Source organism: Poeciliopsis prolifica, unplaced genomic scaffold (assembly GCF_027474105.1).
Source record: "Poeciliopsis prolifica strain line A6 unplaced genomic scaffold, Auburn_PproV2 SCAFFOLD064, whole genome shotgun sequence".
Classification (NCBI taxonomy): Eukaryota; Metazoa; Chordata; class Actinopteri; order Cyprinodontiformes; family Poeciliidae; genus Poeciliopsis; species Poeciliopsis prolifica.
The window spans coordinates 469,516-489,596 of record NW_026562439.1 but is presented as its reverse complement, the minus strand read 5'-3'; the positions used below and the strand labels follow the sequence as shown (position 1 = coordinate 489,596).

The 20,081-nt window shown below is 38.5% G+C and overlaps 1 protein-coding gene across 2 annotated transcripts in view; it reads right to left on the bottom strand.

The window, feature by feature from the left end:
* inpp4b (inositol polyphosphate-4-phosphatase type II B) overlaps positions 1–19,586 on the bottom strand; it is a 178,002-nt gene extending 158,416 nt beyond the window's left edge. The window contains exons 1-2 of one of the 2 annotated variants that reach the window (XM_055019846.1): positions 19,484–19,586; positions 4,891–4,932 (exon numbers count right to left, since the gene is read on the bottom strand). In XM_055019846.1, coding sequence (XP_054875821.1) covers positions 4,891–4,932; positions 19,484–19,571 — 130 coding nt within the window. In that variant the 5' untranslated portion in view covers positions 19,572–19,586. The remainder of the gene's footprint in view (positions 1–4,890; positions 4,933–19,483) is intronic. The other variant, XM_055019847.1, reaches the window with a different exon arrangement.
* Positions 19,587–20,081: the final 495 nt, after the last annotated feature.

Sequence of the window (20,081 nt, the reverse complement as noted above, 5' to 3'; positions counted from 1 at the left end):
TTGATTACATGCTTTTTGTAGCCATCAGCAAGCTTAAGGCAAAATTCGGCCTAAACAACCTTCCTGGCAGAATTTGTAGAGTTTATTTTAATTGTTTTGTTCTTTGGAACAATCTCAGCTTTTATTCATATTTTATGGATTTTAAGGTTAGAGAATTGGCCATTCCAGATGATTAACATGTCCATTCCAAAACCAGTTTCTTTCAGGACTCCCAGTTCCATCCACCCAGCTGCTGATATTGAGATGAAGCTGGGACCTCTGGACTTAATAAAGCACCATATTTATTCTGATAATGAGCTTATCCCCACTCCTCACCAGCACTGTGAGTCTCCTATGAGTTTCATAACAGCACTGGAATAATAAGTTAAACATACAGTGATCAGCATTGTGTGTTTTAGTATCGAGGGTGCTGATTTAAAGATTGAAACTGGAAGCGGTTCCCCTTTAAACACCACAATAATGGCTTTTTCAAAGGAATGTGACGTTTCGATGAAATCTCTGCACCAAGAACCTTTATTACTGTAGGTGGGGGAGGCAGGAAAAGGAAATGGAGAGTGTGACGAGACAGGACAAGAGAGTCCCCTAGAGAAACATTTAGAGATTTAGGAAGGAAGTCTAAATGGAGGGGGGAGAGTGGAGGTAATGAGGGAGAAACATGGATGGAGGGAGGAGGAATATGGCTCATTAAAATGTCACAGACTCAAATAATGGATTGGAAAGCAAGAAAAATAAGGAGCGAACAAATTTGGAGTGGCTTCAAGAAAATTACATTTGCAGATCCTTCTGCTGATTACTACTGAATTGCCTTCCTTAGCTTAGGTGAAAATTAATTCAACAATGTCACGACTGGCAATTTCAGTCAACTTACTCAAACAGCCAAAGTAAATCGGAACTGATTCCCAAATTACCACAACAATTGTTCAATTGAGTAATAATGTTTGCCCATCCTTGGAGACTTCAATTACTGCAGTGTATTTATTCAGTCTGATTGGAATACATTGACATCTTTCAAGATGAATTTTTAAGCAATGGCTTTTAATGCAGGAGGCTTCTGTGACCTCCTGAAGGAATCTGAATTCAGTGTGATGGCTGAGGTTTTACCGCATGAGACAAATACATACTCATCTTCAGAATGATTCATGTCTAATGATAAGAATTCATCACCCAAATCAATTATCCTCTTATGTGCCACTGCTTTGATCTGCACACCTTTTGTCTAAGAGTCTGGGAAAAATGCCATTTATAACAGAGTTTCATAAAATTTGCAGTTTTCTACGTTTGTGTGTCGGGACGGAATGAGAGAGACTAACAAAAAGTTTGTTTCTTAAGTGAAGCAAAAATTATTCTGTTCAAAATATTGAAAAAGAAATTCTTGAAATTTGAGAAACATTTCAATCTCTTCCCCTCAAATCTGATACTGCTAATAAATTTCAGTGCAAGCTGTTGGATTCACCTAGTTAGTCCACCTGTGCTTGATTTTAGGATTATAGTCGCACATGGAAATGCTTCACTTAAACCTTCACATGAGTTGCTGTTCAAACAATTATGGTTTTTAATTAGTTTTTTAACCCATATGAGAGATGTGGTTTTGCAGTCTTTCAGCTTCAACACTCATTTTTCATAATTTAATCGATGGAGATCTAATGATGTAGGTTACAATATTAGTTGCATAGAAAGGTAATGCTGTTTTTTTTTCTTGAAACTTACGCCAGTCTGATACAAAAAACAACAACAAACTAACGCTTCAAGCCAAATCTGTTGTAATTCATATACATTAGTTCCTCTAAACATTCTGTTTATTTACCGTCACACGTTGTGCAAGAAAACTCGATTGTACATGAAAACTGTGGACTCCTACGTAAATAATTAAACTCTACTGTCAACATTTGTAACACCTGTCATTTTTAATGTGCATTTGTTTTAATTTGAGTCTTTCTCTGTCTCTACCTCGCTTTTACTAGTCATCAGCTGGGAAGCAAGCTCTTTACTTTCATTAGAGTGAAGACGGTGAGAGAATTATCGACTGCAGTTAAGACCAGAATTTACTGGTCATAACATAAAAGAAACCTCACTCTGAAAAATCTGAGCTTCTTCCACTGCAGCTTGTCTTTGACATTTTCAGATGATGTAACTAAATGAAATGATAGAAAATTCAATGAGTATCTCAACTCCTTTGAGAACAGGAGGGTTGCGTTAGAAAACAACAAATTTATTTTTTTTAAATGCAGCCATTCCGTGATTCAAATATATTCTGATCTTTATGCATTTCTCATCTTAAAAATTCAGCAGTTATCCGACAGAAGTACTTTGGTACATAAATAAATCTTGCTCTGAAAAGTGGAAATACTGATGGCATAAATAAAAAAAATATATACTAGAAGTGTTTCAAATTGCAGTGATGTGCAAAATAATTTTTCACATCTTCTTATGTTACAACCATTAATTTTTATTCATCTTTTTGAGTCTTCCACAATCTACCCTTTATGGAAGAAGGGTAAGAAAATAGAAATTCAAAAGTGCACACCACACCAGTGGTTCCCAAACATTTTCTGGGCCCCCTATGGATTACAATAAAATCCCCACCAAAAAAGAAAAAAAAATCACTGGGCACACACATCGTTCAACCAGACATAAACCTATACTCATATTTTGTTTTCAAACTTCACTGAAGTTTATTTCACACTTCAGGTTCCAACAAAACACACTACAAACACTTTTGTGTAACTGTTTGTTGTTTTTTTCATTCATCCATGCTGCTTCCCGCGACCCCACTGCAACAGCACGCGCTCCCCAGAGGGGGCGCGCCCCACACTTTGGGAACCACTGCTCCACACAGACATTAGTTTGTAAAAAAAAGAAACAATGGAAATCATGTATCAAATTGAAAATTATGAACTACTTAAAGTTGGTGTAATTGCTTGAAATTCCAAAAAAATAGTTAGTTTTCAACCTCAAAAAAAGTTAAAGATTTCAAGCTGAGAGTTTTTTTTCTCAGTGCAAATACCAGTACGACTTAATAATCGCCGTCATTGTCAAAAACAATTTTTCTGCACATTGTTTTTAGACACAACTATATTGTATTAAGAAAAACATGTTTTATTAAAAGAAAATCACTAAGCTTTTGATGTTTTAAACATATTTTAAGGGCCTAAAGACTGTTCTGCAAAAAACAGTTTCTTCAAAGCTTTGCCTTGAACCGAAGAGAAGTGGATGGATTTCAACTTCAATCAAGTTCGTTCCTTAAGAGTTATTTTAGGCATTCTGCTTGACAAATCTGTAATCATTAGAAACAGAACGTTTCACAAACAAGTAAAATGTGCAGAATGTCACATTTATTTAAATCTGTATTTATTTTCAAAGGATTCAGCTTAAATAAAGTTAACTTACACAAAGGCAGTTTGAAGATGTATCATTAGATAAATTTGCATCATTTCAACTTTGTGTCTGTTTTAAAATGGACAGCCAACCTGTTCAGTTTTACGCTACACCACAAATGGGACTCAAACAGAAAATGGCTAAAAGCAAAGAAAGAGACTGATTAAAGTAAAGGTAAAAATAAAAAGAAGGTTTTGATTAATGGTATAATTTAATGATAAAAACATAATGTGATCAAAGTTATGTTAGAAAGACTTCTTTCAGTTTGTTTCCATGTAAACAGACAAGGTTTTTTTTATGACAAATAAGCTGAAATTTATATGCAAAAGTGGAACAGTTACTTTTTAATCATCACCATCGCAGCAAAGCATTGTTCCAGTAAAAAATGTGCTTTCCTACAGTTATCTCATTAAATGTTAATTGGCTGTGATGTTACTGAGGAGGTTTGCTGCCACTCCCACACCACACACACACACAGTGAAAACAGTTAAGACCCTTTATACTCATTTTTCACCCCCGTGGAATATGGAACAGCTGCAGCTCTTTCACAAATACGAGCCCAGAGTTTTAATAAGAACTGGAGAAAACTCAAACACATGCATAAGATTCCCTCCTTAGATAGCAGAGGCTTCGAAAACAAAATGCTCTGTAATGCATTTCATGGCTGTTCCAGAGAGAGAAACAGCTGAAGCTTTGAGATAAAGTTGATAAAACAAACAAGTCATTTTAAAAACAAAAATACTCCAACTTGTGAGCCTCATAGGACTCGTTGGCACAAGTTCAGGGTTGCTCGACGTTCTTCAGGTCACAGCAAATTAAGAATAACTACTTTAGAGCCAGAACAATGTCAATGCTAAGATCTCAGGCCTCACCAACAATCACTCCTGAACCAATTCCTGTTATGACTCTTCCACATATAGCCACAAAACCACCAAAGCAACTGCACCCTAAGATTTTCATGATGATGCTCCTGAATCAACTTCTAAGCTACCACTTGTTACATGCAAGAGAGTTCATGAAAATGCTCCCATCATTCGCCACATGCTGCAGTTGTATTTTTATAGGAAACAGATCTGCAAATCGTTGTAAATTGAACACGAAGTGCCTCGCAAATGTGCCTCATTAAATTGCATATTGCTTCCTAATTGTTTGTCGTCAATTGTTTTCAATTTTGTTGGTCAATAAACTGTTCTTTGGCAACAAGAATTGCATGCAAGTGATTCTTTCTTAGCCAAGTGTCTTATGAGTTAAAGTCACAGTATATTTTTGGTCTGACTTACTATGACATCAGAACAGCACAAACTATGGTTTTTAAAAACAGATACTTCTTGGTGTTGTCCTACCAAACATTTTCCATTGTTAAAAGAGTTTTATTAATCAGTAAGAATCTCTTCTCAGCACAATCAGCATGTGCCAGCAGGCATCAAAAGGCAGCACTTTAGACAACCCTGATACTATGTGTACACATAATGTATGTTATGTAAAAAACAACATTGTGCAAGATTAGATACTTACCAATGCTGAACTCCAACTGTCGCAGCTTTGGAGTTACAGTCACTGTTGAACAAAAAAGGAGAGAGAGAAAGAATAAGATCTCACTAATTAAGGTTCTCTTGATATCTTAATCTTTTTTTAAAAAAATGAAAAATATCATGTTTTTTGCTTAAAGAAAAGCTTGGAAAAGATCAATCTTTTTATCTTTATCTATCCTTGTCCATTCCCTCTTATTTGTGTAGGGCTGTCCATGTCCAGCAGCCATTGGATCGGAGGGAGGGACACCCTGCACTGGCTACCAGTCAAACAAAGCGCAACACAAGCTGCTTTCACCATACGATTGTGTAAATTGGAATTATAAAAATAAATTCATTTCATGGAAACACAATTCACATTTTTGATAAAACTTTTTGCACAAATCTGAAGAGGTTTTTTGACTGTCTCAGAATTAGAGTATTTCAAAAAACTGAAATAGCAATACTTTTTTTTTTTTAAATCAAACGAGTCCAAAACTGACAGCAAAAACAGGTACAGAGACACAATAATGCACACAAACTATATAAGGTCAACTTAGAGAAATCAATTGACCTAAATGTCATATTTATGGGCTGTGGAAAAAAATAGAGTACCCAGAGAGAACCCACACATGCACATGGAGATCATGCAAATGACATGCAGGACCTTTTTGATGCAAGGCAGCAGTTCTGCCCTCTGCAGCCCAACCTGCTTCATGTGCCAAGCAAATTTAACCTGCAGTATTTCTCTGTCCACTCACTGTAAGCGTGAGTGGACCTATCCCAGGCGGCCCATGCCTTCATTTCCTTCTTCCTGCATGTCAGGTCGGTCTCTTGTTGATCCACCCCCATGTTTTTTGTGTGACAGTGTGTGAGTAAATAAGAGCCATAATGTTCTAGTGTCTCTTTTTCCGCCCGCACACCTGGGAGCCTTCATTCATCAAGCCTCTGCAGTATAAATACCCACACACTGCCGCCCGCTGCTCACCGGATTGTCAACTCCCCTACGTGTTGCCACAGTGTGACTGAGAAGCAAAGTTCTGTTCCCATTCCTCACATTTCCTGAAATCCTTCACTCTGTATATGATCAAGTCTGTACGCGTTTCGTCTCCTGGCAGCCTCGTTCCTTTGCATCCTCCCGACCGGTGTTCGTCGCGGTCCGTCTTTCCTGCTGTGTGCATTCTTCACATCCAGTCACACTGTGCAGCTCTGCTTTCATGTTGCAATCTGGATTCCTGCTCTGACAACCAGTCCACTCACACCCTGACAGAAAAACACTGCAATGTCACACCATTCTCTAGTAAGAAGTACTTGAGTCATTAACTTTTAAAAGCAACTAAATCATTTCTAGCCAATAATTTATCGGCAGCCAATAGGCCTAATGAGAGATGGGGACTGGAGCTCAGATTGTGAAAACTATTTTAATAAGAAAATAGCTCGATAGCAGAGAAATGGTATTTTAAAATTCTAAGCGTGACAATCTCCCATAACTGTTAGTTTAGATTATGCAAAAAAGCCTACAAACTTTGTCGGGCGTTCAAACGAGAGTTTCTGGTATGGATTGTCCTTGAGGGCTCATGCCAAAAAAGATGAGCAGTGTACTGAGTGCGTCTATCATCTGTCACCAGTGCTGCTTCTCATTCTTTGCTCTCCCAGTCCGACACCACCGCTCAAACACAAAACAGATGAAAACGCCTGCAGGTTGGATCGACACCTTAGAGCACCGAGTGTGTTGCTGATGTGCCCACAGACACAACTGGCCTCTCTAAGGCTCATCAACTCCACTAATGGGCCACACATTCAGGGAGATTTCTGATTTATTGGAGCCACTAGAGTTTAGATAACAGACATTAAATGAAATGAGGATCATTTACAAAGGCTAGATAGATTTTGGTCATTTTGTTCTCTGGCAGCTGTAACTGTGCACCGATCAGATCAATTTGGTTTTGGAGTTTCTCACAGCAAAAACATGCTACTGAAATGGCCCATTTCCACTCTGCCTGGGCAGTGGTGTACAATACATGTCTATGAAATACATGTGCATAAGAACACTGATGTTGGCATTCTCACCAACACCAAGAATGTAGAGAGACTTTAAAATTCTTCTGTTAGTTTAGAAATCACTGAGCGGCTTAGCCCCAAAATACATTAAAGATGTTGCATCAACCTCTCAGGTCTTCTGGTTCTGGTCTGCTCTGCCTGTCCTTCCAAGGACCAGAACCAAACATAGGAAAGCAGGATTCGGCTTCTGTGCACAACAAATCTGGAACAAACTTTCAAAAAAATAGCAAAATACCAAGTACCTTTGAATAAAAGCTAAAAACACACCTGTATTGTGAGGATGGCATTCAGTGACACGAAGATGTTCATTTACATGAGGTCAAATAGTATTCTTAAAGGGACAGTATTATGTATTTTCCAGGCATATAGTGTCACTGTATCAAGAAAGTATGTTAGCTTCAATTTTTATGAAAATGCCACATGTATCAACTATGACTTAAAGAAATGGACTTTACAATTTAATGCCTTGAAATTGGGCCTGTTTCTTTAAGAAAGTCCTGATCTTCACTACACTCTGCCTTCAGAAAGACATTTAAACAACGTTTTCACCATCGTTCTCTAAAAAGTAGCTCTTGTAATGCTAGGTCCACCCAGGCATTTTGCACAGCTGAATGTTGTCATGGGAGAGTGAAGGATTTCCCAAACATGCATGAAAGAATTGAGGAAACACTCCATGGATGTATAATAACATTATAACATGATGTATAGCTAATAAATGTTGATTTTTAACACTGCCTCTTTCGAGTGAATGTTCTTTTTCTGCTAACTTAGACCTCGGTAGATCTTGAGCTCAAACTGCTTCCACCCAGTAAAATAATAATGTGATGCACAAATGCTTTTCAAGGCTTTTCGGTGCTGGGGTGACCAGGACCTGATGACATCATGATGTTGTGACTCTAGTGAGCTCTGCATGCTGACTCAGAGGAGAGACAGAGTGTGAATTTACAAAGAGATAGAGCAACACACACAAGCATCAAAGAAGTTTTGCCTTCCCTCAGTTGTATTTTGGATCTGATCGACCGGTAAATTCAGTGGCAAATCTTTATTTACCCTAACTCTTTGTTTTTGTTTCTCCTCTTGATGCTCCTTAATGTTTCAGCAGCTTCAGTTTATGTGCTGGAGGTAAAACGCAGCTTATCCTTAGAAATTGTTTTTTTCTCCCCCTTTAACTGATCGATTCAGATTCCAACGAAAGAAACCATCGAACATTCAGGGTCTGTGACAGATCCCTCCCTGTAGAGATGACCTTGAGGTCAGGTTGAACAGATGCTGTGCAGAGATTTCCCTGTCGAGAGGAACCAAAGATCCAGGAACCCAGTTGGGTTCAATGAGAGGTGACATAAAAAGACCCAGGCCAAAAGTAAGGCTTCTTCTTTTTATCTTAACTCTGAATCTTCTCTCAAAAGCCCTTTATTTCGAATTCTCCTTTGTCTTTCTTGCAAAGTTTTCCTTCAACTCTGGAATTTGGCACTCCAACATTTTCTCAAAAATCAAGAATCAAGTATTTCAGATTTTACACTTGACCTTTAAAATAGATCAGTGTGATTTCTAACAGGAGATTCTTGAGTCTATCAGAAAAACAGTTTCAATTGAAGTGTAAATATTGTGAAATATAAAAAATAAATATATTTTTAATTGTCCATCTCTCTGTTGCTTAAAAGGAGAAGCAAAAAAAGAAAGAAACTACTCATCAAGGTTATGTACTAGCTGTTAGAATGTGATTTTCACATGTGAATGCAAACATTGGGTTTAGGGTGGGGGGCCAGCAGCCACTTATTAAGATTTAAAGAGACAAGAGGCCCTAAAACAGCTTATCCTGAAAGGAGCTCAAAATATGTAAAACAGACCAGACTCAAATTTTAAAACTCAAAATCAAAACTGCAAAAGAACTAAAAGAAAATGTATTCATGTACAGTCTTCAAAAGCAGGACAAGTACAGTATGCTTTATTTAAATAAACTTCCTGTCATCCTCTGGTTTTCTCATAACTGTCAAACTGCTCCTCTCCGGCGGTGTCTGCTCATGTTGTCACCACTAAAGCTTCCTTGTAGGACCACATGAAACTTTAATAAGCCAGAATGTCATGCTGTATTGTTTAAAAAAGGGGGACCCTTTAGAAATGTGGACTCAGACAGAGCCAGCTGTTCGGTCCTGCCTTTGCCGCCATGTTATCATAAGGGACTGTCATTGTGACAACCTAGTTTGTTTAGAGGACTCCATCTGTGCCATACATTAACTTTTTCAGAGTAGTAGGAGGCAGTGACAAATCCCTGACATTGCAGTAATAATTAAAGATGAGGAATGAAGATAAGTTAGGTGTGGGTTGGAAGGGATGCCAATCACGAAAAACCCAACGTGCTGAAAAGCGAGTGAATGTTGACAGAGCGGAAGGAGGATTACGATTCACAGCTGCCTGCTTTTATATGCAGAGCTCTTAGGTAGACTGTCAAATATTAATGAAAGGAAGGTGCCAGATGTTTTGTTTGTACACAGTCAACAGTTTATGTTGCACCTTCTAAGACAAAGACTGAGTGTGTTCCAGCATCGCTCTGGAAACTGTTGCATGCGTCGAGTTTTTAAGATCGGTGTTAAATTGCACCACTGCAGCCTGAGGACACAGTAGGTGTATGAGCGCCTTTCTCTTCCTCACAGGCAAGGCTGCTGCAACTGCTGCTGTCTGGCACAAGACAGATACGTCATCACATCTGACAGCAGTGAAGTCCAGATGAGAGCTTTCCACTTCTCAAGTCAATCATCCATCATCATATTTTTCTTTTTTTTCAAGTCTGCATGCTTTGGCTTGTACTCCATAAGATGTGTTCTGTATGCGTAATAGGAGACTAAATTCTGGACTCCTTCAGCAAAGTAAGTACAGTGCAAAAACACAAAATTTTAATTTTAATCTAATTATTATTGATGTAGTTTCTAGAGCAAATATCTTAGTCCATTGAAATCAGACAAAACTCAGGTAATTTTATAGCAGGATGTGGGAATAGGAGCTTATTTTAAGTAAATGATTTCTTAATATTGATAAAAAAAAAAAGTATTAGTGGAAGTGCCAGCAGATTATTTCACCTACAAATGAAATAATCTGCCAGTGGAACTAAAACTTTTTCATCAATATTAAATTAGTTTGGTTTCATTTCAAGTGTACTAAAGTATTTGCTCGAAAAGCTAGATAAAAATAAAAATACTTGTTTACTAAGTCACTTTTGAAGATGTTTGGTTTCACTGGATCTTACTTATTGGTGTCAAAGTAGACGGGGCCAATTGCAGTTCCATGCAATAATTTTCAGATGTCAAAAGAGTTTAAAAATGATGTGGAAAGGTTTCAGTATGAATACTTTCACATGGCTCTGCAATTCTACAACTGACATTGATGGATTCCTGATATGCTTCAGAACATCTCGGGACAAAACGTTTGGAAACGTGCCAGAGGTCAGTTGTGTGTGACATTAAATTATAGTCATACATTTTCACTAGTCACAAAGCAAAAAAAAAATCTTTGAATTTGATTTGCATCCTTCTCTTGATATTTAAAAGGGATCCATGATTAGCCTAAATGTGTAGGCCAATTTTACTATTCACTACAAAATTGTTGTTTGTAATACATCTAGACTGTATATTGTGTCATATTTTTGTCCACCTGCGCAATGCATGCTGGGTTGATGACGTAGACGGCTGCGTTCGGTACTGTAATCGACAGAGTAAACACAGGAAGAGAAACTTACACTAAAGAGCTGCTAAGACCAGACCCGACAATGAGCTACTTACAAAACTACAAACCCGATGACGCAGTCTGACCATTCATTGTGTCTTTTATGAAACCAGATGTGGCAGCAGCCGCACAAATGCAGCTTCTTCAGCCAACTTTTTCCTCTTCCTCCGTTTGGTCCTCCTCATCTTCATTACTCCTTGTGATTTTTACATTTCTATTATTTTCAATCCAGTTCAAACTGAAAAGTTATGTCATCATAGGGGGGTTTTCACCACCACCTCGATCCCCCCCCCCCCCGCCCCTCTTCTTTCTTCTTTGTCTTCTTGTTTTCTATTATGGAGGATGCAAGCGTCTTCATGCTACCTACCGCCACCTGCTGTACATGAGTGAGCAGCAACACTACGGTGCCTCACATTCGTTAAATTCTATTTTTAAATTTTCATAATTTCACGAACAGATTTTCATGCTAATCCGTCGGTGCATTAGAATGGATCAGGTGCACTCGCTCCAAGCATATGTAAATTACCCAGAATGCATTGCACCGTAAAGGACATGGCGACATTCTTGTGACAATATTTTATTTATATGTACTTATACATTTAAATATATTTAATGTAATTTTTATACATAGGCTATATAAAAATAATGCAAAAATATTGTGAAGTATGTGTTTTTCTATAAACTTGTATTTTATAAAAACCAAGCAGCCTGTACAGTATTACTGTATTGTAAAATAAATATTCTTAAAATATATTTATTGCTACAACTAATCATCTATCTCTAAAGGCAAAATGTAAAACTGTGCTTAAGTTTTAAAAAACCTCAAAATTTCCAATCAGAAGAAATTGCACATCATTTGGATGTAAATTAAGTGCAAAAAAGAACAAAAATATTGCAAAGTATGTGTTTTTCTATCAACTTGTTTTGAGTGAATCAACCAGACGACACAGAGCCTCATTTCATCAGACGTTGATGTTGTGCTTGTCTGTGATAAAATTTAGCATGGAAAAGAGACTTAGACTTAGACTTCCTTTATTGTCATTGTACAAAAAAAAAACACAAGGTGAAAACACATCTAATATAAATGGAGAGTCCTCTCTTCTCCACGGAGGTTTGGACTGAGACCCACCAATGGATGGCAACTATGTTTTGGTAAATATCATCTCCCTTTTATAATATTAACTCTTTTTTTTTTTTGAAAACCCACAAAACTTCTGAAGCAAAAACAATAAAACATTTTTGAAATTGATGAAGTTAATTCAGATTTGGTCATTTTCATCAACCTTTTCTAATGCAAGACATCAAGATACAAAAAAAACTTGATGGAACTTTATAGAAACACAGTGATGTTGATAAGAAAACACATTCTTAACTTTGACATGGTTATTTTGCCCTTATGAGAAGGGAGCAACAATCCCGACTGAAAAATACGACAGGTTTCGGGAATGTGTAATCCCCCATCCAGATCAGAGAAGAGAATATTGATATTTCAGCAAAGAGACAAAAATGCCATCAAGTAAACTCCTATTTATTAACATCATCATTATGTTGAACCATCTGCAGAATGCACAAAAATGGCCTCACAGGCCTTCAGATCTGTCTCCCAGTAAAAATCTGTCTGACATGGCAAACAAGGCTCTGAATTGTTGATCAGCCAAGCGAGACTCTGAAAAGACTCCAGCTGTAAAACTTCTCCAAGTGGCATGAGTTTAGCTAAAAGAAGAAATGATGCAACAGACACACAAGCAAGCACATATCCCAACTTTTTTTGTTTTCTCATTTTAATGTTTTTTGGCATCAAGTTTTTTAAGGTTCAGCATTTCAACATAGAGATAAATAACTGGGTTTTGATCATTTGCAAATCAGTGTGTTTTACTGGGATTTTCTCCTGAAGCTCTAAACATAATGCATGCCATTAATTCCTATAAGGAAATACTGGATGTGTTCTGCACAGCTACATGGTCTAATCGCGATAATTAAACATTACGTGGGGAGAGATGCATACCACCCGTGCAGCCCATCTCACTCATACCTGCGACGAGCACACAATGCTCTAAGCTACAATGTGGCTCAGAACAACTATGTGGAGAAAAGTGGCACAGGTGTGGTATTTATAATCGATATCCGGCAGCATTATGAATATGGTAATGAGCTCAGCGAGGCGGCAGGTGGGCTGCACATGCAGATGCATCTCCCAAAGGTGCCCAGAGCAAATGAGGTGTACCCGCCTGCTATACCGCAGTTTCATCTGGTTCCAGAAATAACAGCACAGCCCCACTGTACTACCAATCTATCAGACCCCCGGAGCCTGTGGGTGGTATCAGTGGGGGGAAAGGCACGCTGAAGGGAGCGCAGAGGAGAATTTGTAAGGATGTAGCAGCATGGGGGCATTTCTGTGGAATGACACAGTTAATGAATGACCTGGGTGGTAAATTGTCCATCTTACAGATGATCACTTAACCTTTTTTCTCTGCTTGTTTCTGTGATAAAAATTAGATATTCCTTAGTAAAAATTGTACATCTTATCCATTGTACATGGTTGTAAACACAAACGTGGGACGAAGACACTGCTGTCACTGGTCTAAACTCTTTAATGCATGAAAAATAACTGGCCGGTGCACTTAAAGAAAAATTTCCAGTCAACAGAAACGCAGAGGATTCACCAGCTAATCACTTCTACTTAATTCTCCTCATGAATAGATATTACACAAAGAAGTTCCCTCTGAAGAGTAAATCCTGATAACATTTTGAGTAGTATCTTCTTTTAGAGTTTGAGGAGATATAAATAATTTACTGATATGGCTGGCTCAGCATGGGCTTTGATATTTCAGAGATATAAATAGCATTCCCCCTTCCGCCCCAGCCAGCAGCTCTACCCACGAGTGCACACAGATAAATGCTCAATAATTGTTGTATTCAGTCTCCTTTTGTCCAACCCTGTGCACGTTTTCCCCTCATTCCCGCATTTTAAAATTCCCTAAAAGCCCCCGTGCATCATTCATGGCGATCCATCCGGTGATCGCACCTCCACAGTAACTCGATTGATGTTTGCACAGACAGGCATCCCATTAGGACGAGTGGTGCTGAACGCAGGAGTGAGTTATCCTCACATTACTGCGGTGGGAGATTGAGAGGGGACAGATGGTTTTGTTGCCAGCTTTTAATGAAGTGTTGTGAATCAGTTGGTGCAGCCGAGGTGGTCTCGACTGTCACTGCGATAAGAGATGTAGTGTGGAAGGTTAACAAGGGCGCTGACGGAGAGGTGGCTCTGTGATAGCTTTATCATGTCAAACACCAAACACTAATTAATATTTCAGGTAAGGACTGACAGCAAAAACTCACGCTCCTTTATGCAAATTGTGATGTGATTAGCTGATAGCTAAAATGACATAATTTCTTCCTTAGCGAATGTGTACAAAAACACAAAAAAAACAGCCTCGTCTCAATAACTGCATGGCAGCAGAGTTCAGTCCCACTCTTGTCTCCCGTCAACAAAGTGGAGATAAACCATTTCACCTGCGACTGATAATGCAGGGCTGTCAACTTGTCGACTGTGCTGTACATGGTAATTATGTGCTTTGGCTTTCTCCTTTTTCTTTCAGGACACCAAAGGAAAACAAAATACAACTGCAATCAGATTTTTCTCATTAGTCTCACTCCCCTACACCTGTCAACTAAAAAACCTGCCATTTCGTACCAGAAAAAGGTTCAGATGGTTGGCAAATGTCAGGTTTAACCTGCAGAACACTGGTTTCTGACAAAAAGCAGCACTATCATGATTGTCTAAGGTTATAATTTTATGCTTAATTAGTGCACTTATTGTCACATGACCATTTATTTATTCATTTCATCTCTTCCACATGTTAATTCCCTCCAGATTTTGAAGTTGTACATAAAATCACCATCATGAATGTAGTTTCTTCCCCATTAAGTTTTTGTTAAATAGTTTTTCTTTTTAATCCAAACTAATTTGTTTAATTTCCATGCCTGATGAATATGCACCAAGCCACAGGAAGACTACAAATATTCACCTTTCCGTTGCTGGGTTGCAACCGATTTTAGGCAGAAATTCAAAATGCGAAAAGGAGAAAGAGAGGGACAAAGCAAGAACAGCAGGCCAGCAATTCAGAACTGAATTTAAGCTCCATTGGCTGTTCATGAGTTCATCTTAGTTCAAGACTATTGGTCAAAAAAGAACCAAAATTGACTACTTAAAACAGGGACAATATACACTATACATTAACTGCAGGAGGAGAGATGCATTTTTCACTTTATAGCGTTATGTGCTAATTTCCACCTGTTGTCACTGGTCCAACTGGTACATTTAAAAAAAAAAAGAAAAAGGAAAAAAAGAGCTGGATGCTACTCAATAAGATAAACATTAAGAAAAATATCCTTAATTATTCCAAAGATTAATTTAGACATATTTAATCCCAGTGTTTCCAGCAGGCTGGTGGGAACATTGGATGGATGACAGAGAGAATGATAAGCTCTGTCATTCTATTGATGAAGATAAACTCCCAGATCAACTGGGTCATCTTATTCTGACTTCAGAAATGGAAACCATCAAGAACATCCAGATCATCTTCAAAAGAAAAATAAAAGTTTTCACCTTTCATGGCCCATTTTTGTTGCTCCTTTGCAAAGTCTGAACTGTGAAGTGAGGTGTGGAGAGAGAGGTGACCTTTAAAGGTACTGACTGGATCCTCCATCTCAGTGCAGAAAAAAAGATGGGGGAACTACCACTTTATTCCTCCCATCCCTTCAGGATTCTTTTTGAAGTTTAAAAAGACTTTCTTACAACCATTGCATCAATTAATCATTACAGGAAGTATTGCATGTGCACATTTGTAGTGAGCCTTCTTGCCTGTCATGAGTGGTTCAATGTAAATACCTGACAGAAAATTAAATAAAATCTAAATTTTTAGGGTTAATGGCCATAAACGTTTGATCAAATTACGTTATAGGTTGCCTGGTTATTCATTTTATTTTTTCCACATGTTAATTCTCTCCACAATTTGAACTTCTACATAAAAACACCAGCATGAATGTAGTTTCTTCCCCATTAAGATTTTGTTGAACGGTTTTTCTTTTAAATCCAGACTAATTTGTTTAATTGCTTTCAGTTGGAAAAAAAATCCTACAATAGACTTTTTTGAAAGCATCAGTAGATCAGCAAATCATCTTTTTTTCAAATTTACCACTCAAAAGTCACACCTCTGTTAATATTTTGTATTATTCCTTCAAAGAGTGAGCGACTTGGCAAATGCCAGGTTTAGTATTTGGCGCCATCTTGAATTTTGCACAGTGGTAGAAGATAATTTAGACTTTTTCAGTTTGTTGTGATGTTATTTTCTTTTTAATGGCACCGAGGTCTGTAATTTCTGTTTCCATTTACACAAGTTCAAAATTGAAATTTTATTTTAGGAAGAACAATTACATCCATTTAAGTCAGAATATGACAGATGTTGGAATCTTCTCATCAACACTCTAAAATCCAATATTGGCTGACTTGCATACAAAATGTAGTGACAGCTACAGCTTCTAATTATTTGCTTCTAAGTAAATCTTTCAACCACTCCATATATGGTGACCATGCAGTCAGAGTAAAAGTCCTCCATTCAGGAAATTATATTTCTGTATCAGTTGTGTTGCTAAAATTAGTTAGCCTTGTCACAGAGAAAATAAAAGGGTTTAAGTTTCTGGTGGAGGCCATCAGATTTTTATTTAAAAAAAAATGTCTGGCCACTCAAACAATGGTTTCCAAATAAATGGAATGAAAAACTGTGTTTTATAAGTTGATTTTTAGTTTACAATTATAGATTTTAGTTTGATATTTATATTAAAAATTATTTCGCTAATGTCAAACAAACTTGACCCTGGTTGCTAGATATAATTTTTATTTTTATGCAGTGTTCCTTTTAATAATGAGAATAGAATAACAGCATTTAGTCTTTGTTATTCTTTCTGAGTTTATCTCTGGGAAAGTTGTGTCCATTTCAGCTGCATACGCACCAACATCTATCTTAGATCTCAGCAGGTTTTTCTAAGTGTGTGGGTTGTACCAGACAGCTGAATTATGCTCAAATGAGTCTGCAGTCTGCTCACTCAGCGCACCACAGGCGAGGATCATATGGAACTGGCAAAGACAGTCTTTCATCACCTTTTACTAATGTTTTCTCATGGTGACATAAAATTCTGCTTCAACTCTGGATGTATTTTGCTGTAACTTCAGCAAATTGTCTAATTTATGACAACGTGAAAAAACGTAACAATAAATAAGTAAGGAGTTTAAAATAAGTCTTTTGAAAGTTTGCATTTGTCTGTGTCCATCCATCAGGTGTAGAGTTTTGCATGACTACCTCCAGTACTCTCTGTACAGGACAGCAGGCCATCGCAGGGCAGATAATCATGAATGCACTACTCCCACCTACAGGTAATTAGCAGCTAACATAAAATGCATAATAAGACAAAGTAAGAGAATATTCATACTCAATACCGGATGGTGTCAGCTGGTTATTTTATCCTGGGACACTCATAATTGTGCCACCACACAACAAATATGTTTTGTGGGACTTAAAACCTAACGATTATGCGTACTGGGTTTAGAATTGAAGGTTGAGTGCTGCAGCGTGTGGCTCCAGTTGACAGCACATGTTTTACCATGTATTTTACCGTACCTTGTGCACACCGGTGTAATTTTCTCAGCACACTTTAGTCTTTGCATGCTGTTAATGCTTCTTAGCAAAGAGTTTGTGTGCTTAAAGGAGGCAAGGCAACAAAGCGCCTCCCTTCTCTCTGCTTTGTGCAGCTCTATTTATTTATACCTACAGAGAAAATGATTTTGAACTTCCATGTCGCTCAGCAGCTCAGCATGCAGCATTTGTCCTTTTTGAAAGCAGAGATATTACATTTGAGAATCAGGCTTTGTGACATTCCTGATAAGGATAACCTCCTCAGTCATTTCTCTTAGTGGCGAGAAGGAAGGTGAGTTTGCCTCTGTAAGAGTTCAATGACAGCAGATCAAGACAGCAAAGGACAGACTGCAGCAAAAGTGCTCAGAGAAACAAGCTGCACTCCCCTTTGATCCTTCTGGGATTTTGTCACATTACAGTCGCATGTTTCATTGGGACTTTGTGTGAAAGACCAGCATGAAGTACCAAATAATTGTGAAGAGGAAGAAAAATGAAGTCTGGCCTTCAAATGCCTTTGAACAAATAAAAAAAACTAAAAAGAGTAGTGGGAATTTGTCTTTGCACCCTTTTATTCTGACAACCTTAAATAAAATCCAACACGATCAATTGCCTGAAAAGGCAATCTTTTAATTAAATAAAAAATGTGCAGTTCAATCTTAATATAAATCCAAATGTTGTGTGGAGACTTAGGAGATTTGCTAGTGAACGGTAAAACCAAAAAGCTACAAACATCTTGGTGTTCATTTAAAAGGAGCCCAGAGACCATCTTAACTCTGGAGAAGCTGCAAACATCAACTGCTTAAATGGGAAACTTTGGCCTCAGTTTAGCTATTGTCCTAATATTGCCATTTTAATAGGGCAGTTTTATGTAAGCTCATAAAACTGTGAAGCTCAATTTTGAGCTTCACACGCTAGTTAGCATGCTTAGAGTTTGCAAAGCAACCAATTCAGGTTGTTTTGCTGATTGGCTGTTTTTTCCTTGCTGCTGATTGGCTGTACTCTTGAGAGTGCCGATAGGGAAAATTGTTCATAATACCTTCTAGTGTTTTACTAATATGGTTTCCAATGTCTTTATCAATGCATATTAAAGCGTAGTTGGTGCATCACCAGTTGGAATGAACAATTTTAAGTGAGTGGTGAGGAGTCTAGATTTTATAGCTGTGGCCCCTAAACAGGGAAGATGGTTAGAACAATCCAAATCCTGGAAGAAACCTCAAGAAACAAGAGATGGGGTGAAAGTTCACCTTCCAGGCAAACAACAACCCTAAATTTACAGCCATATTTACAAGGCAGTCATATTAGAATGGTCTAGTCAAAGTACAGACAAAATTCCAACTTTGAGTTTGTGCGAAACTTAAAAGTGTTCATATTTTTACAGCCTGTCTGATCATCAGCTATTTTGCAAATACAAGGTAAATTTTCTAAATTTGTATTTCTATTTTCCTTCAATTTCAAAATTATGCACCACATCATGCGGATCTATAAAACACACTGACCTCTGTGCTTTGACAAGTTTCTGGGTATGAATACTATTTCAGTCCACTGTAGAACTGCTGCAGATATGAGCAGACAGTCAAACACGAGGTGGAAGCATAAACACAATACATTAATTTTTAGGCTACAAAACTGTTTGTCATTGTCGAACACTTTGCAAAGTAACATCAGACACTAAGTTACAGACAACAGAGACATAAAGGGACAATCTGCAACTACCACACTGAAAGCCCAGTTCACTGATCAGCCAGGCAGTAAATATGTTCCCTGCTGTAACTGGGGGCAATGCTCGACACTGAGGCATCAACATGACTTTGCAAAAAAATAAATAAATAAATAAATAAAAAAGGATCCTCCAAAAAGCAACATGACAATTAGCTCCAAAATCCAACAGATTTCGTTATTCAGCTCTGATCTGGAAAACAGTTCATAGCAAACTGAAATTTGCACCAATGGGACTTTTCTCATCTGAATAAACTTAGTTATGGTGTAGTTCAAGTTAAAAAATGATACCATCATGTGAGTTTGCTGCCAAAGACACGTTTCCTGAGTTTGTGTGTCTGATGGGATTTATGGAACAACCGGAAAAGCAGAAGAAGCAGACAGACAGTGCAGACAGTGCAGACAGCTCACCGGGAGCGCTCAGTCCTTCAGGGTTGGCGCTCAGCTCGTTCACGTCAACCACGCAGCATCCCAGGTGCCGGGTACCGCCGTCCTCCATCTGTCCAACCTGCCCCTCTCTTCTCCCCCTCGCCCCCCCTCCGCCTCCTCTCCCACGGAAAACCACAGTCCAGTCCAGCGCTCCGGCTCTCACGCTCCCTGCCAGACGGAAAAGGCTGTGACAGAAATAGCAGTCCGCCCGCCTCGCTGTTCTGCTGCCTCACGGCGGGCTCTCTGCCGGCTTTACGGATGCCTTGTGGAAACTAGTGAGGAAGAGAGGAACCGGCGAGGGACCTGGAGCAGCATCAGTAGGGGAGGGTGAGAAAGAGAGAGGGAGGAGAGATGAGGAGCGTGAGGTGCAGAATGAAAGAGAAAGCAGGACAGAATTGATGTTTCGTGCGATGCACGGTCCTATCCATCAATCCCGGGCTGACAGTGGGGGCGCCCGGAGCTGGCTGCACGGTGCAAACACAGCCAGAAAGACAACTCTGCAACGCTCCCTCAGTTCCTAGCCCCCACCCCCACTGCGCAGCCACTGCTGCATCCAGACAGCAGCAGGGGTCCCTCTGAT